The 24,551-nt window shown below is 40.1% G+C and overlaps 1 protein-coding gene across 3 annotated transcripts in view; it reads right to left on the reverse strand.

Moving 5' to 3' along the window:
* Positions 1-24,551, reverse strand: part of ar (androgen receptor) — a 209,383-nt gene that overhangs the window by 68,875 nt on the left and 115,957 nt on the right. For all 3 annotated transcript variants that reach the window (XM_060832444.1, XM_060832446.1, XM_060832445.1), the window contains exons 3-4: positions 22,138-22,254; positions 10,158-10,454 (exon numbers count right to left, since the gene is read on the reverse strand). In XM_060832444.1, the coding sequence (XP_060688427.1) occupies positions 10,158-10,454; positions 22,138-22,254 (414 nt within the window). The remainder of the gene's footprint in view (positions 1-10,157; positions 10,455-22,137; positions 22,255-24,551) is intronic.

A 24,551-nucleotide genomic window follows, 5' to 3' on the forward strand; every position in this document is an offset into this window, starting at 1 on the left:
AAGTAAGCTACTTCTCCATTTTGTGTTATGCATCCTTGACAGTGTTCTTTGACTGAATTACTGGTGTCTGTTATAATCTTAAATCCAATTCCTGCAGTGATTCCTCACAGGAAAGGTTCAGAGTTAGAAACGCAGGTCCTGTTAAGATTCAAATAGAACAGCTGCAAAGTTGACTGAAAATAGGTGATGTTCATTGGACTTTGTATTTTGATTTGAGTTTGGGATCCTCTTGTTATGCAGTGATAGCATCCCTAATCTTGGACTGAGAGGATTGTGATCAAGTCCATCTGCTCCAGAAGTGTGCAATAACATCTCTGGCACTGTGGTAGTGTCCCTATCCCTGAACCGAGAGGCCAGGGTTCAAGTCCTACCTAATCCAGAAGTATGTAATATGGTCCCAGAACAGGTTGATTAGAAAAATAGGTCGAGTTCAGTTTTAAATGGTCGATTAGCTTCAGGTGATCAATGTTTGATGCCAATAATGCCAAGGCCATGGGTTCAATCTCCATACTAGCCAATCATTCTTGGGGGCACTTTTGTTGCAAAGTGTTCAAGTTCCATTGGCTCCAGAGGTATATAATAACACCTTGGAATAGACTGATTCAGAAAACAGGTTAACTTTTTAAAAAGTTGAGATTTGGGTTGATGTAGTGGTAGTATCCATATCTTTGAGCCAAAAAAACAAGTCTCAACTGCTCCAGAGGTGTGTAATAACAATTTTGGACAGGTTGATTAAAAAATATATAAACAGAAAGATTAAGTACGAGGGCAAGCTTGATCCAGGTGAACATAGGATAAAATAATTCTAGTTGTCCAGTGCAAGATTTTGAAATTGATCTCCAACTTTTTCACACTTTCTGTTTCTGCTGTCATTGGATGTTCTTGCTTTTTTCTGACATTTACTATTTATGTACAGACCTCCAAATATTCATTTCTATTTCAGTGCCTTTGGTACATCTTTTAAAAAAACTGAATAACGCAGGATAACTTTGATTCCAATAATTGACCCCAGGAAGCAGTCTCCTACATGGACATATGTTATAAAAAAAACGCTTGAGATCCAAACAAAGATGCTCTAAAGTGAATGTCTAATGTTGCAGAATATGGTGGCAGTACAACACAAGGCCACTGTGAATGGTAATTAGTGCAGAGTGTTTTGGATCATTTGATGAACTGATGAAATCTTTAAATAGTTGGTTGAAAAACGTGTTGAATGTGTATCCCATATTACTATACCTTACAACTGTCATTTGGTACACAGATGTTTCTATGTCAGCATCAATCTGCATCACCATCAAGGCCTTGTCCTGTTCTTTATTGCAGAGTCTTGCAGCAAACGATCTTGGAGACCAAATGTACTATGAAGCACTCTGTTATCTGTCAGGATATTTAGGTGCTGTTGTGATGCCAATATGTTTTACAAATATTCTGGGAAGTAAATGTCTTTTTCTACATTGTATTCTTTTTCTGATGTAGCACACCTGGGCTGAATAGGATCGTCTTGCTTTATGAATGGCAACACTTATTTGATATCAAAGACCACCTTCATCCTTCACACTCAGAGCCAGAGTCTTCAAATGAGAATGACACAGATAAATTCCTTAGAGTGAAAACTTTGTGGCTAATACCTGAAAAGCAGGCATCATCCATCATGATCTAGAGTTCTTAATCTATGCAAAATCATTTGTTTAATACATCCATGTTCAGCAGATTGTTAGTTATTTCAGATATCACTTGTGCTAGCCCTAAGGAAACTGGTTATATAAAATTTGAGAGAGTAGGTGACTTTGACTGCTACTAATAATGCTATTCCTGTGCTGCAAATTATCTGTAGGCGTCCTTCTAGAAAATGGTGCAATATTGAAATTGTTTCTGTGCCGACCTGGAGCTTGATGAGACAGTTCCTGTTAATCATGACATTGCCAGGTCTAGCGAATGAATATCTAGAACACGCGTGTGCTACTATTAGGTGTAATAGCCATTTAATAGTGTTGCCAAATCAAAATGACATTTGCGTTTACAGAAAGAAATATTAGAATAATGGTATTGTTCCTGTAAAAACCCAGAGTTTTGAATTCATGACACAGAATCATGAGTTTTGGCTACTGCTCTATTAACCCAAGTTCTGAACAGAACGTTTGATTCTATATAAGTTCAAATGCAACAAAATTATTTTATCTGATGCTGCATCTGTTCTAATGATTCCAATTTTGACAAAGGAGACTCAACTGAGGATTCCACAGCACTACAGTTGACCTCAGCCAGGTCCATATAATCTCCCACAGCTCAGCCCTCACACCCTCTCTTCCCTCCCAACATAGTGAAAGGGACCTTCTTTTCCTCACCTATCATCCCATCACATGAAGAGGATCATTAACCGGCATTACTGCCACCTCTAGACACATACGTCCCCTCCCCTCCCTTGTCAGCCTTCCCCGAGGACACCCTGATTCACTCCTCCTTCACTCTCAACATCCACCCCCACAGCCCCATGGCACCTTCCCCTGTAATACCTGCCCATTTAATTCCTCCCTCCTAAATATTCAAGGGCCCAAACACACCTTCAGATGAAGCAGTGCTTTAACTGCACTTCATTCAAACTAGTCTACTGCATTAATTGCTCACACTGTGGTCTCCTTGACGTTGAGGAAACGAAGCGCAAACTGGGTGACCGCTCAGCAGAACATCTACTTTCTGTCCACAAAAAAGACGCTGAGCTTCCAGTTGCCTGTCACTTCAACACACCACCTTGTTCTATGTCTCAGGCTTGCTGCAGTGTTCAATATCGAGTTCAACAATTTTAGGGCTTCAGACATCTTCTCCTATGTCCTCACGCTAACACATCCACAGCAGGCCTTGTTATCTCATGTGCTACTATTACACACTATCCATTGTTAGATACTAATTATCCACATTAGCAGCCATACGTTCTCCTAGGCAGAATGTTATCCACTCTTTTGTCTGTGCAACTGTCCTTCTCTCTTCTTTGACTCTATCTCCACCTATCATATACCCTTTACCCCTTACCCCACCCTATCTTCTACATAAAAAAAAACTTTCTCCTAACTACCTTCAGTTCTGAAGAAGGGTCACTGGATCTGAAATGTTAACTCGTGATTTCTCTCCACAGATGCTGCCAGACATGCTGAGAATTTCCAGCAATTTCTGTTTTTGTGCCCCATGTCCTTAGCTTGCATAAGGACTGCCTTTTTATTTTTGAGTTTTTAAAACCTGTGGACTCCAATGAGAAAGAAATGCTTTTAAAAACAGAGATTTACCAGGAAGGTTGCATAACTTCACAACAAGGAATGTGACACAGAGTGTGAACTCAGTTTTTGTGGCTGTTGGTTCCAACAATGAGCAGACAATCAGGAGTCAAGGAAGTGTTTATGAATGAAGCTGAATGGTTCTCAGCTAACTGAGCTGGTTGGAACTGGAGACAAGCTACAGAGACACAGACACAGACAGAGGAAAAGAAAAGAACACAGAAGTGTGTGTAGTTGTTCTCCTTAGCAGAAGGTCCTGTTCTCTTTCCTTACTTGTTTGACTGTATGTATATATTTCTAAGTAGGGAACAAGAAGGCAATTTAGGTATTAGTTAGTCGTGTCATATGTCAATGGTATATATCTGTTTACCTGTAGCTATAGTATAATTACTTTAATTTTAAAATAATTTTGGGATGGTCCATGCTTTCTATAAATCTTGGTCTGAAAATCGGGTAAATTGGGTAACTGTAAATAAGTCAAACAGTTGGCGCAAGTCTGGGGAATAGCAGGACTTATGTTAGACTGTAACTGCAGACAGTTCATTTCCAGAAACCTTAGATATAACTGCCACTAAATGTAACTTAAGAGCCTAATCAATTGCTTAGGAAAAGGGAGAGATCCTGCATACCAGCGGCCAGATTAGGGAACTCTGAAACTGCACGTCGTGCCAGATGTAGAGGTAAACTAATGTAAATATCTGTAATTTTCAATGATACAACTTTGTTGCATCAACTATTTAAAACAAAATTCAAATTATCCATTGATTTTATATTGATATTGGAATTGACTGTATATTCTAAGTGAAATTGTGTCATAATTTTTGTCCCAAAAGCATTGGTTTGGGGTTCTTTTCTCTTCATGTTATGGGATTTTATAGGGACCATAACACTGGTGTTTCCCTCTCTTAAATTAAAAAAGGCTGAGCAGTGACTCGCAAGAGTTTTTCAAAATTAACAAGCTTTTTGACATACTTGATACAGTGAGAGTGTTTTCTCTTGTGGGTAACGGCATAACTTCAGGCTATCATTATAACACAGTCATGAAAAATATCCAATTCAAAATTAAGAACAAACTTATTTAGTAAAAGAGTGGTGAGAATAAGGAACACCAGGTGTAGTTGGAACAAATAATATTGACCCATTTAAGGGGAAAAGCCAAAGAGCCTGTTTCTTCTCCATACATCCTAATTTACTGTATTAATTTATGGGATGTGACAGTTACTTGCTAAGAAAAAAATTACTTCCTATAACTAATTGCCTTCAACAAAGTGGAAGTAAGTTAGCTTCTTGAGCCAGTATTGTCCTTGACATGTAGGGATATGGACCAAATGCCGGCAAATGGGTCTATTTTCTCTTGGTAAACTTCGTCAGCATTGACGAGTTGGACAGTGCTGTTTCAATGCTATTTGGCTGTATGACTATTAATCTGGCTTCATTTCTCTCCTTTCTCATTCCTGATTAGCATACTTGTGCATGTTTTCTTTTAATTCATAACTATTTGATTAGATTCCAGGAAATTTTGAAAAATCAAAGCTATTGCTTTCATTATTCTTGTATATACTTTAAAACACTAACAAGATCACCATCAGGTCCAGGAATTTGTTTAGTTCATATAGGATTAACTTCTTCAGTAATATTTTGTTTACTAATAATTTCTTTCATCGTCAGTTCTACACCAAAACTGTGAATTAGACAAGACTATTGAATTTAGTCATAGGGATGTGCAGCACGGAAACACACACTTCGGTCCAACTTGTCCATGTCGATCAGATATCCCAACCCAATCTAGTCCCACCAGCCCGCACCTGGCCAATATCCCTCCAAACCTCTCCTATTCATATACCCATCCAGATGTCTTTTAAATGGTACAATTGTACCAGCTTCCACCACTTCCTCTGGCAGCTCATTCCATATGCGTATCACTCTCCGAGTGAAAATGTTGCCCCTTAGCTCTCTTTTATATCTTTCCCCTCTCACCCTAAACCCATGTCCTCTAGTTCTAGACTCCCCCATCTAGGGAAAAGACTTTATCTATTTATCATATCAATGCCCCTCATGATTTTATAAACCTTTATGAGGTCACCCCTCAGCCTCTGACGCTCCAGGGAAAACAGCCCTAGGCTATTCAACCTCTCTCTATAGCTCAAATCTTCCAACCCTGGCAACATCCTTGTAAATCTTTTTTGAACCCTTTCAAGTTTCACAACATCTTTTCAATAGAAAGGAGACCAGAACTGCACGTAACATTCCAACAGTGGCTTAACCAATGTTCTGTATAGCTGCAATATGATCTCCCAGCTCCTATACTCAATAGTCTGACCAATAAAAGAAAGTATACAAAATGCCTTTTTCACTATCCTCTCTACCTGGGACTCCACTTTCAAGAAGCTATGAAACTGCACTCCAAGGTCTCTTTGTTCAGCAACACTCCCTAGGACCATACCATTAAGTGTATAAGTCCTGCTAAGATTTGCTTTCACAAAACGCAGCACCTCACATTTATCTAAATTAAACTCCATCTGCCACTTCTCAGGCCCATCTGATCAAGATTCTATTGTAATCGGAGGTAATCTTCCTCGCTGTCCGCTACACCTCCAATTTTGGTGTCATCAGCAAACTTACTAACTTAACCTCTTATGCTCACATTCATATCATTTATATAAACGATGAAAAGTAGTGAATCCAGCACCAATCCTTGTGGCATCCACTGGTCACAGGCCTCCAGTCTGAAAAACAACCTCCACCACCACCCTCTGTCCTCTACCTTTGAGCCAGTTCTGTATCCAAATGGCAAGTTCTCCCTGTATTCCATGAGATCTAACCTTGCTAACCAGTCTCCCATGGAGAACCTTGTTAAACGCCTTACTGAAGTCCATATAGATCACATCTACCGCTCTGCCCTCATCAACCTTCTTTGTTACTTCTTCAGAAAACTCAATCAAGTTTGTGAGACATTATTTCCCATGCACAAAATCATGTTGACTATCCCTAATCAGTCCTTGCCTTTCCAAATACATGTACATCCTGTCCCTCAGGATTCCCTCCAACAACCTGCTCATCGCCGACGTCAGACTCATTGGTCTATAGTTCCCTGGCTTGTCCTCAACACCTTTCTTAAACAGTGGCACCACGTTAGCCAACCTCTAGTCTTCCGGCACCTCACCTGTGACTATCGATGATACAAATATCTCAGTAAGAGGTCCAGAATCTGATACAAAGTGTAAAAAATGTTTAGTTGTCACAATGACCTTTAAAATCAGATTTAAGATCTTAGTTGCACTGAATCTAACTTTTTAAAAAAATGACACTTCTATCTTGTCTTAAAACATGTTTGCGTTGTACATACATATACATAGCTTCAGTACATCAATTTAAATGTGCACCTTGTCAACCTTATTCAGAGATCTCAGCAGCTGTTACACTACCCATTGAATTGGTTGGTTATCTTGAAAAAATAATTACAAGGTAGAAATAACTGAACTTTTATTTGATGTAGGGGTAAATAAAGAATTTGCATTCACAGAAAATCTATTTAAATAATTTAAAATTAAAAGTATCAACGTCCATTTTTGCCTGGAAACAAAGGAGGTATGTTCTACAGTTGCCAAAATCAGATATTTTGTATTTAATTTTAATAAGTGAGGCAAAGATTGGTTGCCTTATTTGGTAGAGAGGGTAATTAAAAAGTGTACTCTGCTAAGAATGGCAAGAGAATGTGATTGAAGCAAATGTTTTCAGCAATACCTAGAGATCTAATTGTAAATAGAAAAAAGGTGGCAGATCTCAGCAAAATGCCATGGTGAGGTTACCTGACAGTTTCCTAAATCAAATATCTGAATCAAGTATGAACACTTTAAGTGTTCTTCAAGACCTGTTTTCCGGCCTGGTGTCAGTTTTCCCTGTGCTTATCTGTGATGCATCATTTTATAAAGGCATCATGCAAATTAACCTGAATAATGTTTTCTAACTCTGCAGTCTGAAGTCACTCCCTTAATTTTGATTAAAGATATATCTCCTTCAGGACGTCATATGCTCTTACCCCAACTGTATGAATGGTTTATTTTTCTGCTCAGTTACATTGCATTTAACTTCTTTCCAAACACCAACTTGCTTTCTTTTATACCTCATATCACAATTACCACACCAAAATAAATGGATTGGCCACTGACTTGCTTCCAGGTTTCTGCAAATATCAGTTTGCAGCTTTAATACAAGACTGCTGTGGAAATCATCTCATCTTCATTCCCAGTGGATTTTAGCATGGATAACAAATTGAAAATTTATCCCAGCAAGGTCATACATCACAAAATTGATTTAGATCTATATTTCAATTAGTGCATAAAATTCATACATACTTGACCTTACTTCTGCATTTCTGATGCATGGTGGGTGTAATATAATTTGGGTCTGCTGTGATAGTTCATTGGGAATATGAAGAATAGATACTTAAGCAGGAGTTTCCACACTTAATTGAATGGTTGTCCAGTAATTAATTACTGTCATTAAGTTTGCTACTTGAAAGATGCTGGAATTTTTTTTATATATATGCCCCATTGATTCTTTCCTCCTCAGGGTTTTCTTCATTCTCCTCCTGGACATTCCACATAACAGTTCCCCTCCTGATACTTCTTTAGGGATTGCTGAACATGACATCTCTGAACTATTCCAGTGATACAATGTTCACTAGGTATGCTCATTGCATGATCGATTTACATCCTTTTGGAGATGGGTTGCTCATTCTTTATTTTGCTGCTCCAATTCTAGGATTCCATACTTGTGCAATCAATCATAACTCAACAGTATTCTGTCTGTCAAGATCCATATCTCTTATATGTAAATGTCTTCATGTTTTGATGCACTGTTAAGTTGCACAGAGTGAAGGAATTGAGGTAACTTTCAAGATAACTGGCAATTATCTACATGGTGGAAATTAAAACTGGACATTGAAGAAAATTATTTTTATTCATAAATGCTGTTGAAAGATGTCTCAATGAACATATACGTTCCGTCAATGAAAGTATTACCTTTGGAGAAAAAAAGTGCAAAAAATTTCCTGTTGTTACTAGTAGTTGTTAGAACAGCAATAAAATCATTCAACCAGCAAGCAATGTATCAGCAATATCATGTGAGCAGGAATACACTGTTTGTTCTGTTAGGTGTCCCTTCACATAGCTTGAAAAAACCCAGTGCAATGGTAGTTGAATGCAGAAGATGACTTTCACTCCCATTGTAGAGCCACTCCCCATGAGTGAGGATTATTGGTTTCATTGCAGACATCACAGTTCTAAGACAGCCTCTTTAGTGAGCTATACATTCAGCTTTCTGGAATCCTTGAAGTTCTATTCTTAAATAGGCACATTCTATCATCGAAATCCTTAAGATATCAGATAGGGATAGAAAATAGATTGACAGAGAAATGGAGAATTATCACTTATTCAAGTGGAGGGGAGGAGAACTGTAAACATGTAAGTTTGGAAATCTTATGCATAAGTTGGCATGATTCAAAACATGGGGAAATTATTTACAGGGTTACTGGTGGTGTTCACCCAACTAACTATATACGGTTTATGAGCACAATGTCAGTAAACTTTCAATTGTTTGTTAAGTTAAGTTGATGAAATGTATTATTGCATTGGTATGAAGCATTATCCAAACCCTAGTTAAAACTCAATGCCAAATTCTCTTGTCCTAGGTCAAAGTAAAAAAAAAAAATTGGCTAATTAGCAATACAGTGGTGTGGTGGTACAGGGTTTAGATAAACCTAATTGCAACAAAGATTGCCATTACTAAGCGTGACTATCTTGGTGCCATTCCATCCTAAAATGACTACGTTTACTGCTCCAAGAACTGCTGAGAAGGTACAGTAGGAGTTTACTTCATTCAAGTCAATAGGTGTGGGTTGTGCCACTCCTGGACTTAAGCACAGAACTAGACAAAAGCTTCAGTGTCATACAGAGTTAGCACAGCTTTGTTGGAAGATAACATCTTTTGGATTAAATATATAACTGAGGCTACATCTGTCAATTCAGATGCATATAAAACATCTTTGTAAGTTTTCAATCAAGACATTTTGATGATGGCCTGATATCCTTCTTTTACCCAAAACTAGCAAACAAATTAACTATTAATTCATTTAAAATTGTGATTCGAGAAACCAAACTGCAAACAAAATTGATTCCCAGGTTTGCCTCAGAAGAACGGTGACTGCATCCAAAATAACTTAATGAATATGAAGACCTTTGCCATGTTGTAAGGACATAAGGCAAGAGAAAGATACAAATTATTTCTTTAATAGGCAAATAACAAACATGAACTTATTAGTATATAGCCACAGACTTAACGAAACAAGAATGATGTAAAATAAATTTTATAGAGAAAAACTGCAATTTGCAATATATATCAATGAGAATGGTTCCTGTGGAAATGAGAGTTTGAATTTTATGAATGTGGATTCCAGAAAATAGAGAAGAATCAAATTAATTTAAAAATGTGAAAATCGGCTAATAAATACAGCACATCCCAAGGTGAAATTTCTGTTTTTATGTTAAATAGAATTGGTAATTTTTACAACATATAAAATTATTTCTACAGATAATATCATAATCTAATATGCCAGTTGCTAAATACCAAAATAAAGACCAGCTAGATGTAACAGACTGACAATATAGTGGATGTGAATTGCAATTTCTAAAACTAAAATTTCTATTTTCTAGGATGAGGAATGTTTGACTTTCATAAAATCTGAAAAAAGAAATGGGTTCAATAATAAAACATATAGTAAATCATATTTTTTTACTGGTTTGCACATGTATTTGTGCATGTTATGTATCATAAATTCACAGTTTGAATGATGCCAGTGAAACACAGTATTCAGAAAGTGCACTTTCTTACCTGGTAAAACCTTTGCCCATTTGACAACTCGCACAAGTTGTCTTTCCCCTAGTTCATTGAGACTTGTTAGCAAACTGGTGGATGTATCAGGCTGTGTATTATCATAGCCTGCATACACCATATCAGGCTCGATGGACTGCAACACAGCAAGAAACAGGGGTTGACACTGAAATTTCTGCATCCTTGGTACACCAATCCTTGGGACAATGGAGACAGTGGTATTCTGTTGCTTTTGCACAACTGAAGAGTCGGTATCCTCTGAAGTTTGGAATGGTCGTGCATTCTTTAATTTTCGACCTTGAAAATAAAATTACAAAATGGTAAGCTTGGGGGTTAACAAAAATAAAAAGAGACAATAAGTAAAACTTATTAAAAAATTGTAATAAAAAATTAATTTATGTTTGTAATGAAGTAAATGGCAATTCAGTCAGCTCAGATACGTCCTTGGGCAAGTTAGTTCAAACGGAACTGATTCTACATGTGGAAGGGTAAACCCTGGTGCAGAAACGAATCCTTAACTTATCAGATGTTCTATGAAGAACGTAGACTAATTCAACCATGACATTTATGAGGAAGAAGTCACATAAGCTTGTAATATGAGTGGAAATATTTAATAATTTAAACACTTTTTTTGAATCTAGTAAGTTGTTGGTGATAGGATTTAATGTTAAAACAACTTCACCAGTTGTGGTAATTACTGTATGTGTGTTAATGCCAATTACTATCAGCATATAGTTACGACTATTTCCTTTCCTTTCCAAAGGGCCTACTTACAGTGGTAGAGGAAAACCATTAATGAGTCTTAACAAGAAGAGACTCGTGATAAACTAAATGCAGCTTATTGCTTGATAACAAGCAGGTACAAAATATATTAGTAAGTTAAACACTGTTACTAGGACTGAGGGGACTGAGATAACATACTTGTCCTCTGAGATCCTAAGATTTTCTGCCTTTCCCCACCAAAGTCCTATGACAGGATTAGATTGGTCAGATCCTAAGAAAGTCTCCAACATTAATGTTTTCAGAACAATTACCTTATATAATATCACTTCTAAAGTGCCAAAACATGATCCAGTAATCTATATTCTTACGAATTTCCTTCATAAATGACTTCTCAGTTGAAATAAGTACTTTTTTGTAATGTCCTTGATTCTGTGCCAGGCAATTTCCTCTTGACAGTATCCTGGATCTCTGTGTCCTGAATGTGTGGATACTAGTCAATGGGGTGGCACGGTGGCTCAGTGGTTAGCACTGCTGCCTCACAGTGCCAGGGACCAGGGTTCAATTCCCGCCTCGGGCAACTGCCTGCGTGGAGTTTGCACATTCTCTGTGTGGGTTTCCTCTGGGTGGGTTTCCTCTGGGTGCTCTGGTTTCCTCCCACAGGCCATGCTAAATTGCCCCTAGTGTTAGGTGAATTAGTCAGGGGTAAATATGGGGGGGGGGTTGGTTTCTCTTCAGAGGGTTGGTATGGACTTATTGGGCCGAAGGGCCTGTTTCCACACTGTAGGTAATCCAATCACCTCAGCTGTGGCTCCCACACAGTCTTATGAAGTTCATCCTCAAACTTTTTGGAACAAACCTTTACATCCAATCTGCTGATACATGTGTGTTCAAGTTTGTGAAATCTATATTCCAACCTAAAGAATACGTCTTCATTTTCCTTCCAGTTGTCTTAATGATGAGCCCAATATATTTACATACTCAGTCATGCTACTTGAGGGTTACAGATGGCTTAGCGCTGACATTAATACTTGCAACGGATTTTTATCTGACATCAAATAGCTATGACAATTTGTTCACCAGGCTGTGTTAATAACTTAGTTAAAGACTGGTCATTGAGCTTATTCCTCTTCTCCTCATTTGTATCTTCATGCAAACGCTGCAGGTTTAGGTCAACTGAATTTTTTTTCAGCAATGAAAGGACTAACACTGATTGTGTTCTGACAAACATACGTAATTACAGATTTCACAATGAGTTATGAGATGTTCAATCCATCTTGAGATCTGATTGAGCTCTTGCTGTAAACCTGGCAATTTCTAATTGTCCCATTCAGGACAATTTTCAAAATGGAAGCTAGAATAATGAGTCTTCTCTCATACACGTAGGTCATCTCTGATTTTGAAATATGCCTGCTCTCAAAATATGTGTTCTCAACCAATCCACTGAATTTCTGATCGGATCACCCTTCAGCACAATATTGGCAAACGGAAGCACATTCGCAGTTTGTCTTTTGCTATTGTCAAATTTGCCGAAGGTAGTTTGGCTTGCTGGTCAGTGGCTCTTCTTGGCTATATAAAATATTTCGTTTTGGTATAACAGTTAATTCCAAGAAAACATGTTTTCTCTTTTAGGGTTCTTCCATCAGTCCGGGAAGCTGAATGAAACCTTCTACCAGTAGTCCATCACCAATTATTTGACAGCAATTTGTTCCTGGACCCATTAATCTCTAGTTCGATTGTGTTTGTTTGCTGTCAACGCAAATTAGTTAAATAAAAACTGAAAGAACTGCGGATCTGTGTGAAAGGAGTAAATGATAGGTGGGAATGGAGCCCAAAAAGAGAGAAGAACAGTTGGACAGACACAGCAGTGGTTTACAATCTGACCGGGAGGGCGGATTACTGTTAATGGAAACTGTTAGTGGCTAACAATGGGTTGTGTGTAATAGTAGACCATGTGATAACAAGGCCTGATGTGTGGGGGTGATGACTAAGATATAAGAGAGTTGTTTCTACCTGCTCCTGCCACGCAGAACTCTTCTACATTGACTTCTTCCTTTCTCCCTCAGCCCAGTCCCTGCCCACTTACATCCACGATTCCTCTGATGCTTTATACCAGATTCTGAATTTCCATCTCTGACTCCCCCTTTCCCTTCCTCAACATCGGTTTCTATTTCTGGGGATAGACAGGCCACTAATATCCACTATAACCAACCGACTCCCATAGTTACCTGGAATATATAGTCTCTCACCCTGCTTCCTGAAAGGACCCTATTCCATTCTGTTCTTCCATTTCCATCTCCGTCTCATATGTGCTGATCATGCCAACTTCAACAAGGGAGCCTCCAAAACGTCCACTTTCTTCCTCAGTAGAGGATTCCCCAGCACCGTTGTTGACAGGGCCGTCAGCCAGGTCTGACCTATCTCCTACACTTCAGCCTTCCCCCCTCTACTTTCCCAGAAAGAGGGCTCTCTATGATTTGCCCTTCATCGTTAATGTCTTTTTCTCACCCGTGATCAAATAAAAACCCGTTTTTGTGTTGAAGCTACCAGAGATCACGTGGCCCTCCTCTCCCGGAAGTGGCTGGATGCCCCAAGCAACGGACAGCCAGCTGAGTCCCACAGACCCTCTGGGACCGTAGTCCACTTTTCCTTCACTCCCAACACTCCCACACAGCAACTTCTCCTGCAATTGCTTAAGGTATAACACCTGCCCATTTACCTCCTCAGCCCAAACACAACTTCCAGGTCAAACAATGCTTTCCCAGTACTTCACACAATCTGGACTATGTCTACTGCATTCGCTGCTCTCAATGTGGTCTCCTTTATATTGGGGGAATGACTGCTTTGCAGAACTCCTACATTCTGCCTGCAAAAATGACCGCGACCTTCCAGTTGTCTGCCACTTCAACACATCACCCAGTTCCCTGGCCAATATCTCTCTGCTGCGCTCCAGTGAAGCTCAGTATGAGCTGAAAGAACAACACCTAATTTTCTGCTTTGGGACCCTGGAGCCTTCTCGACTCAACATCCAGTTCAATACCAGTTCAATAACTCTGGGGCTTGAACTGTCCTATTTTCTAGCCCCCTACACCAGGCTTTGTTATCACAGAGCCTGATATTACACACAACCCACTGGTAGCCACTAACAGTCTCCATTAACGGCTATTCACTTCACCATACTTCCAGCCCCCAGACTGTTATCCACTCTTGTGTCTGTCCAACTCTTCTCTGTCTTTGGACTCTATCCCCACCTATTGTTTACTCCTTACCCTTCCCACCCCCCCCCCCCCCCCCCCCAACCGTATCTTCTCCATGAAAACTGACATTTTCTTAGCTACCATTAGTACTGAGAAAGGGTCACCGGACCAGAAATGTTAACTCTGATTTCTCTTCACAGATGCTGAGCTTTTCCAGCAATTTCGGTTTTCCGATCTAATTAGTTAAACTCTTTTTGCTAGTTTAAGAAGGTTGAGTTAGGTTTTAGGTTTAAACCCTCGTTTATGCACCAGTCTGACACACCAGAGACATTGATGAGTTACTGCAAGAAGCATCTGAACTCTAATTCACAAAATTCTTTTTTTTCCCCTTTCTTTCAGGCATGGTTGTCTCTGTTTGTCATGCCTGCCTGGAAAGCATATTGTACAAAGAAAATACTACATTCGAAATATTGCTCTTGTTGGATAATTGCCCAGGTCATTCATATAGCCTTGCAGACGTCTCTAAAGTTATGAAAGTGCTTTTCTTGTCAGCCAACACAACTTCATTGACACTGCACATTGATGAGGGAGAAATAGCAACATTCAAAACTTGTGTTCGCTACATTTTCCTAATTCTATCAGTGCACCAGATGACAAGAATGTGCCATTAATCAGAATGTGTTCGCATGCATGCCTGAACAGCATGTGGCAGAGATTGGAGCCCAAGTGTGATAATAGCCAGAAGAATCAATGACCCCTCTCTGAGTTTCAGCACAAGACATAGGAGCAGGAATTAAGCCAGACAGCCCATTTAGTCTGCACAGCCATCCAATCTTGACTGATATATTTCTCAAGGAGAAAGTGAGGTCTGCAGATGCTGGAGATCAGAGCTGAAAATGTGTTGCTGGAAAGGCTCAGCAGGTCAGGCAGCACCCAAGGAACAGGAAATTCGATGTTTCGGGCATAAGCCCTTCATCAGCCCTTCCTGATGAAGGGCTTATACTCGAAACGTCGAATTTCCTGTTCCTTGGATGCTGCCTGACCTGCTGCGCTTTTCCAGCAACACATTTTCAACTCTGATATATTTCTCAACCCCATTCTCCCCCTTGTTCCCCGTAACCCTCGATCCCCTTGATACTCAAGAAACTATCTGTCCCAGTCTTAAATATACTCAAAGACCTGGCCTCTACAACCTTCAGTGGCAATGAATTCCATAGACTCACCACTCTCTAGCTAAAGAAGTTTCTCCTTATCTCCATTCAAAAAGATCTTCCTTTTACTCGAAGGCTATGCCTTCGTGGTCTAGTCTCTTTTACCAATGGAAACATCTTTCCAACATCTACTCTGTCCAGGCCATTCTGTATGTTTCAGTTAGATTCTCCCTTATCCTTCTAACCGCTATCGAGTATAAACACAGAGTCCTCAAACGGTCCTCCCATGTCAAACTTTTCATTCCTGGGACCAGTCTCATGAAACTCCTCTGAACACACTCCAAGGCTAGTACATTTTTCCTGAGATAGTGGGCCCATAACTCCAAAGATGGTCTGACCAGAGTCTTGTAAAGCCTCAAAAGTACACTCCTGTTTTTATATTCAAATCCTCTCAAAATAAATGCCATCACTACAGGTGTGCCTTCCTAACTATTGATTCAAACTTCAAATATACCTTGAGAGAACACTGGACAAAAAGTCCCAAGTTTCTTTGCACTTCAGAGGTCTGAATTTTCTCCCCATTTTGAAAATAGTCCATTCCTCTTTCCTTCCAACGAAAGTGCATGAACCTCACACTTTGCCACGTTGTATTCCATCTGCCATTTCTTTGCCCAATCTCCAAACCTGTCCAAATCCTTCTGCAGCCTCCCCATCTCCTCAATGCTACCAGTCCCTCTACCTATCTGCAAACTTAACCAGAATGCCCTCAGTTCCTTCATCTGGATTGTCAATGATTAAAGTGAAAAGTTGTAGTCCCAAAACTGAGCCTAGAGGAATACTACATTACCGGTTGCCATCCTGTGAAGGACCCTTTTATCCCTACTCTCTGCTTGCTGCCACACAGCCAAGCTTCTATCCATGCTGGCACCTTGCCTCTAACATCTTACTCAGTTGTCTCCTGTGAGGCACCTTGTCAAAGGTTTTCTTGAAGGCTAGATAGATAACATCCATTGGTTCTCCTTATTTTGCATCAGTGTTTACTGTGGAAAAGGACATAGAAAATGTAGAATGTAGGGAAGTAGATGGTGACATCTTGAAAAATGCCCATATTACAGAGGAGGAAGTGCTGGATGCCTTGAAACACATGGAAGAGGATAAATCTCAGGACCTGATCAGGTGTACCCTGGAACTCTGTGGGAAGCTAGGAAAGTGATTGCTGGGCCTCTTGCTGAGATATTTGTATCATCAATAGTCACAGGTGAGGTGCTGGAAGACTGAAGGTTGGCTAGCATGGTTTAAGAAGGATGGTAAGGCCAAGGGAACTACAGATTGGTGAACCTGACATCAGTGATGGGCAAGTTGGATGGAATCCTGAGGGACAGGATGCACATGTATTTGGAAAGGCAAGGACTGATTAGGAATAATCAATATGGCTTTATGCATGGGAAATCATGTCTCACAATCTTGAATAAGTTTTTTGATAAAGTAACAAAGCGAATTGATGATGACAGAGCAGTAGACGTGATCTATATGGACTTCTGTAAGGTGTTCAACAAGGTTAGCAAGGATAGATCTAATGGAATACAGGGAAAACTAGCTATTTGGATACACAACTGGCTCAAAGGTAGAAGACAGAGGGTGGTAGTAGAGGGCTTGAGACTGGAGGCCTGTGACCAGTGGAGTGCCACAAGGATCGGTGCTGGTCCACTACTTTTCATCTTTATATAAATGATTTGGATGTGAGCAGAAGAGGTATACTTAGTAAGTTTGCAGATGACAGCAAATTTGGAGGTGTAGTGGACAGCGAATAAGACTACTGTGGACTACAACGGGATCTTGATCAGATGGGCGAGGAGTGGCAGATGCAGTTTAATTTAGATAATGCGAGGTGCTGCATTTTGGAAAAGCAAATCTTAGGAGGACTTAGACACTTAATGGTAAGATCCGAGGAACAAAGAGAACTTGAAGTGAAGATTCATAGTTCCTTAAAAGTGGAAAAGGACATGGAAGGTAGACAGGATAGTGAACAAGTCATTTGGTATGCTTTCCTTTATTGTCGAGAGTATCAAGTACAGCAATTGGGAGGTCATGTTGCGGCTGTACAGGACATTGGTTAGGCCATTGTTGGAATATTGCGTGCAATTCTGGTCTCCTTCCTATCAGAGAGATGTTGTGAAACTTTAAAGGGTTCAGAAAATATGTACAAGGATGTTCCCAGGGTTGGAGGATTTGAGCTATAGGGAGAGGTTGAATAGGCTAGGGCTGTTTTCCCTAGAGGTTTATAAAATCACAAGGGGCATGGAGAAGGTAAATAGACAAGGTCTTATCCCTGGGGTGGGGGAGTCCAGAACTATGGAGCGTAGGTTTAGGGTAAGAGGGGAAAGATATATAGGAGACCTAACGGGCAACTTTTTCTTGCAAAGGGTGGTGGGTGTGTGGAATGGTCTGCCAGCGGAAATGGCGGAGGCTAGTACAATTGCAACATTTAAAATGCATCTGGATGGGTATATGAATAGGAAGGGTTTAGAGAGATATGGGCTGGGTGCTGGCAGGCGGGACTAGACTGGGTTGGGATATCTGGTCGGCATGGACAAGTTGGACCGAAGGGTCTGTTTCCGTTCTGTGTACCTCTATGGCTCCTGCTTGTTACCTCCTCAAAGAATTCTAGCAGAGTTGGCGGGCATGACTACCCCTTGGTGAAACCATGCTCATATTGCCCTATTTTACCATACACTTCCAAGTATTCAGAAATCTCATCCTTCACCATGGATTCCAGGGTCTTACCCACAACCGAGGTTCTGTTAATCGGTCTGTAATCTTCTGACTTTTGCCTTACTCCCTTTTTTAAACAGGGATATTACTTTATCAATTTTCCAGTCCTTTGGGATCCTCCCTGATTCTTCCTATTCCTGAAAGATTATCACTAACACCTCCACTATCTCTTTAGTTATGTCCCTTAGAACCTTGGGATGTAGTTCATCTGGTCCAGGTTATTTATCCACCTTCAGGCCTTTCTGTTTTTCTCGCACCTTCTCTGGTGACCACCGTACTCAGCTCTGCCCCCATCTCTCTTGAAGTTTTCGAATATTACTCATGTCTTCCACTGTGTAGACTGACGCGAAATAATTATTCAGTTCCTCAGCCATTTCCTTGTTCCCCACCACTGCCTCTCCAGTATCAATTTCCAATGATCCAATGTCTACTTTTCCCTCCCTTTTGCCCTTCATATATCTAAAGAAACTCTAACAGTCTTTCTTTATATTACTGGCTGATTTCTTTTTTTGTTGCTCTTTGTAAGCTTCCCAATCCTCTGGTTTCCCACTGTCCTTTGCCATATGATATGCTTTCTCCTTTGTTTTTGTGCTACCCCTGACTTCCCTCATCCTCAGTGTACCATGCTTCATTTTCCTCGAGATGAATCTCTGCTGTGTCTCCTGAATTATTCCCTGAAACTCCTGCTGCTGCTGTTCCAGTCTTTCCTGCTAGACTCCTCTTCCAGTCAATTCTACCCAGTTCCTCCCTTATGCCTCTGTAGTTGCCTTCATTCTGCTGTAATATTGTTACTTCATTTCTATCTTCTCTCTCTCACATTGCATAATATGACTGATTTTACTATGATCACTGCTTCCTAAGGGTTCCTTCACCTTAGGTTCCCTTATCAAGTCTGCTTCATTGCACAACATAAAATTCAGTATTGTCTAAAATCATCATCTTAATGATACAGGCTGACTTTGAAGCAGATAAAATTGCTTGCATCCCATGAACAGGAATTGTCCAATGAGATACTAAAGAGATTAAGGGGAGGCAATGGCCCAGTGGTATTATTGCTGGATTGTTTACCTAGATAATGTTATGGGGCACCAGGTTCTAATCCCACCAAGGCAGATGGTGGAATGTGAATTTAATGAATATTGACCAAAAATCCATTGTCCTCTGTCTACTGTGGGAAAAACCCATTTCATTCACTCTGTTTTCTTACCTGGTCTGACCTACATGTGAATCAACACTCATAGCAATGTCGTTGACTCTTAACTGCCTTCTCGATAATTAGGGGTAGACAATAAATGCTGCCTGGCCAGCAATGCCCTCATCCCGTGAATGAATAAAGAAGAAAAAAATGCTTACCATTTAAAAGTGAACCCTTTCAAGTTTAACAGCATCCTTCCTATAGCTGGCAGACCAGATTTGAACACAGTATTCTTAAAGTGTGCTCACCAATATCCTGTCTTGCTGCAATTTGATATCCCAGTCCCAGACTCAATGCACTGAATAATAAAAGCAAGCATGCCAAATGCCTTCATCACCATCCTGTCTACCTGAGACTCCACTTTCAAGGAACTGTGCACCTGCACCCCCAGGCTTCTTTATTCAGCAATACTCTGTATGGCCCTACTATTAACTGTATAAGTCCTGTCCTGGTTTGCCTTACCAAAATGGAACATCTTACATTTATCTCAGTTTTAAACTCCATCTACAACTCCTCGGCCCGTTGACCCATCTGATCAAAGTCCCGTTATACTCTGAGATAACCTTCTTCAGTGTCCACCATACCACCTATTTTGGCATCATCAGCAAATTTTACTAACCATACCTCATATATTCACATCCAAAACATCTATATAAATGAGTTGCATAAAGTTTTTTGAAGGGATGCTTGCTGCAAAGTCTAGCTGGCCTTCTTGCCCTATCTTTCCAAACTTACCTCATTAATTACCTATCATGTCTGATTTCCACTTCACCTAACCATAAGCTGATATCATAACAATTTGCAAATTAGCATACATCCACCATGGAGGCCTTCAATTTTTCCTGTTATACTGTTGGAGCACGTATATTCCAATATCATGATGTGTTTCTCTTCTTGTTTGCAATGATCATGGACCATTAACGCTCTGCGCAACACTGGCCCAGAAATCATTTCTCCAGGTGAACTGGAATTGTGCATCGGGACCATGTGGTAAACCCAAAATAGCTGATTCAGTGAGAATTCCCCAGAAAATCAAAATTTTTTTGCGATAATTCCTGTATTAAAGTGGATATGATGTCTGACAAGTAATGATCATCTATGTTACATTCAATGAGTAAAATGTTCCTGTTGTTATGGACTAAGATAGACCATTCAAAACATCCTTAAGCAGGCAGCCCAGAGTGTAACTTTGCAATTTGTTTTGGTAAGCGTACAGTGAAAATTACCCGGAGTAAGTTAGCTAGGTTAACCAGCAGGTTTTAAAACAGACAAAAACTTATTCACAAAATTACGAAATGAAACTCAAAGAACAAAATGTAAAATTCCCACAAACCTCAGTCTATCCAAACTAGACTTAATTATGCTGATCTGAAAATACACAACAGTCCCAATAAACAAACCCCCTTAAACACAGAAGCTAGAAGGGCAGAAGGAGAGAGAGTCCAGCAACCTGTTTCCACATACCTCACTGCTGAACTCCCTAACTCGTTCTGGACTGAAATGCTCAGCTGTAGAGCTGGTCAAGCCCACTTGACTTATACAGGTTATTTCTAAAAACATAAAAATTTTGGCCGAGGTATAACAAAAAGGCCTTTCATCTCTGTACCAAACCCGGCCACTTCGGAGCCTGGCCTGAAAAAAAATCAAGGACACAGTATCCTTGAGAAAAGGCACAGCTTTCAGAAAAAAGAACCAGCTGTGTGACACTGTAAACTCCACTGAATAAAATTTCCTGTAAACTATTTGATGACCCACAGGGGTCGGTGCTGTATTTGTTACTTACATAAAAGAAACTGGATGTGAATGCACAAGGCATGATGAGTAAGTTTGCAAATGATAAAAAAAATTAGGAGGTATCACTGATAGCAAGGAAAGTTATCAAAAATTACAGAGGGATCTTGACCCCATGGGGAAGTGGGCTGAGGATTGGCAAATGCAATTCAAAGGAGAAGTTGGCCAGGATAGAATTTTATTCCTTGGAATGGAGGAGAATGAGGGGTGACCTTATTGAAGTGTATAAAATCATGAGGGGCACAGGTAAGATAAATTCAAAATGTTTTTCCCACAGATGGGGAACTGAAAACTAGAGGGCATAGGTTTCAGGTGAGAGAGGCAAGGTTTAAGGAGGACCTGATGGGCAACTTATTCACACCGAGAGTGGTACGTTTATAGAATGGACTGCCAGAAAAAGTGGTTGAGGCAGGTATAATGACAACATTTAAAAAGACATTTGGATAGGACAAGGATGGGAAGGGTTTAGAAGGATATGGACCAAATGTGGGTAATTCGAACTAGCTGAGTGGGTACCATAGTCATCATGGACCAGTTCAGGTCAAGGGGCCTGTTTCCATGCTGTATTACTCAATGTTTAATATCACAGATCCACTGTTTTCAGAGGAACCTCTGTTTCTGCAGCTCAAGCGAACTTAACAAACGTTTCCATTTTCTGAGCTTCCCAGGCTAAAAGACAATGATTTCTAACTCATCCACAAGAAATATTATGAAACCAATTGCGTTTGAATACTCATCAAGAAGACAGGCATGAGAGTATAACTAAAACTAACTGATTTAATTTTCTTTGGTTCATCCAAACATGAAACTGTAAAAATGTCTTTAAGGTGTTTAATCATAATACTTAGTTATAATCCATCATAAAAGCAGCATCTGATTTTGTCGAAGCGTGTAATTAATTCAACTGACAACTCAAACTTTACAACTGCTTTGCTTTTATAACATGTTATTTTTCTTGAATGGTCCAGAATGATAAACAGGGACAATCAGCTCCACTTATCAAATATTTAAGCATACAACATAGCAACAAGAACCATAAATGCACAGATGCATTATTTTATTTATAAATTACAGGAAAATGTAATTGAATATGCATTCTTTTATCAGTTATCTGTCTGTCTAAACCTTGTCATTCAAGAGTGGAAACTGCTTACCTCCAAGTGTCATTCCAGCAGCAAAACACTTTCTCAAACGACATGACGGACAGTTTTTTCTCCGTACTTTATCAATCGTGCAATCATTTCTGCTAGCACACAGAAACTTGTGTTTTCCTAGAAAAATTAAATCAATTAAGAGTTATGTAATATAAAATTATGGGATCTGTTGATTAGTATAACACCAGTAAACGCAGCAGAAAAACTTGAAGGAAGTGGTGAGCAAGACTATGAGGAACTGTATTCTTCTGTTGTTGCCAACAATCTAGAGCTTAATTTGAGAGCCCAGAGACTTAGATATGGATTATAAGGAGGAGATGCCAGACAGCACACAAACTTTGTGCTGCCTATTACTTGAACTGATTTCAACTGACAGCAAGGGCAACCATATTGCTCATCAGCATAAACAGGGGAGTTAATTGGAGATGAGTGTGTGGTGCTGGAAAAGCACAGCACATCAAGCAGCATCCAAGGAGCAGGAGAACTGACGTTTTGGGCATAAGCCCTTCATCAGGAATCTTATGCCCGAAATGTCGATTCTCCTGCTCCTTGGATGCTGCCTGATCTACTGTGCTTTTCCAGCACCACATTCTCAAATCTGATCACCAGTATCTGCAGCCCTCTCTTTCTCTGGGTCAATAGGAGTGACTAATAAAAATCAAAGCCAGCCCACGCCTCTGAAAAGGAACAGTGCTGTCACTCCTGTGGGAGATTATTTGTCTTGAGGAAGAATAACACAATATAAATGAGAATGGACTTCAAGATTTTGAGATGCTGCATCGGAAGCCACAATGGAGATGTGTAAAGGAGTACCCAAGCGGGGCAAGGGGATAGTATGAACAGCTAGCCGTGGAGTCATTCAACATAGAAACAGCCCTGTCGGCCTACCATGTCTATGCCAAGCAACAAACACCAAACTACATGAATCCCATTTACCAGCTCTTGGCCTCAGCCTACTATGACCTGGTATTTTAAATACTCACCCAGATGCTTTTTAAATAGAGTCATAGAGATACAGACCCTTAGGTCTAACCCATCCATGCTAATCAGGTATCCCAACCCAATTTAGTCCCACCTTCCAGCACCCAGCCCATATCCCTCCAAACCCTTCCTATTCATATACCCATCCAAATGCTTTTTAAATGTTGCAATTGTACCAGCCTCCACCATTTCAGTCCTTGCCTTTCCAAATAATTGTACATCCTGTTCCTCAGGATTCCCTCCAACAACTTGCCCACTATCAACATGAGGCTCACTGGTTCATAGTTCGCTGCCTTGTCCTTACTGCTCTTCGTAAACAGTGGCACCACGTTCACCAACCTCCAGTACTCCGGCACCTCACCTGTGACAAATATCTCAGCAAGAGGCCCAGCAATCACTTCCCTAGCTTCCCACAGAGTTGTTATGAGACATTTGCCACTACCAAACTTTTGGGCAGAATGTTTCATAAGTCTAATACCATCTGGATAAAAACATTCTTATATCTTCTGCAAATCACTTGTTACTCATCTTAAACTTATGCTCTTCAGTCACAGACATATCTGCCATGGATGAGAGATTCTCAAAATTTATTCTATGTATACCTGTCATAAATATGTATACCCAAATCAGATTCCCCCTCAGTCTCCTCAGCGCCAAGGAAACAAAATGAGCTGTGAGTCTTTCCTGATAACTGAAACCTTTCCTCTCAGACAACATCCTGGTGAATCTCCTCTGCACTTTCTCCAGTGCAATCAGATCTTTTTGACAGTGTGGTGACAAAACTGCACACAGTATTCACTTGTTGCCTAACTAATGTTTTACACATTCATAATAAGACTTCCTTAGCCTATAAGTCATTTCAAAGCTAATGATGGCAAGCTTTCTTCACCAGTCTGTGTTGTAACCTTAAGGGATCTATGGACATGCACATCAGGGTCCTTTTGTTCTTCAGTACTCCCTAAGGACATACCATTCACTCATGCCCTTCCCTTATTACAGCTCCTAAAAAGCATCACCTCATGCTTTTATTCGGATTAAACTCCCTCTGTATAGAATCATTGAACCCCTACAGTGCAGACACAGGCCATTAAGCCCAACATGTCCATACTGACCTTCTGAACAGCATCCCAACCCGACCCATCCCCCTTCCATATCCCTGTAACCCTGCATTACCCCTGGCTAATGCACCTACCCTAAACATCCATGAACACTATGGCAATTTAGCATGGCCAATCAACCTCACTTGCACATCTTTGGGCTGAGGAAGAAACAGAGCACCTGGTGGAAACCCATGCAGGCACGGGCAGAATTTGCAAAATCCACAGTCACTGGACTGAGGCAGTAATGTCGCCCTCTACTAATGCCCTGCTCAACATACTAGTTGATCAATATCAAACTGCAGCATAAGACCATCCTCCTCAATAGCGACAATG

This window comes from Hemiscyllium ocellatum, chromosome 11, assembly GCF_020745735.1.
Source record: "Hemiscyllium ocellatum isolate sHemOce1 chromosome 11, sHemOce1.pat.X.cur, whole genome shotgun sequence".
NCBI lineage: Eukaryota > Metazoa > Chordata > Chondrichthyes > Orectolobiformes > Hemiscylliidae > Hemiscyllium > Hemiscyllium ocellatum.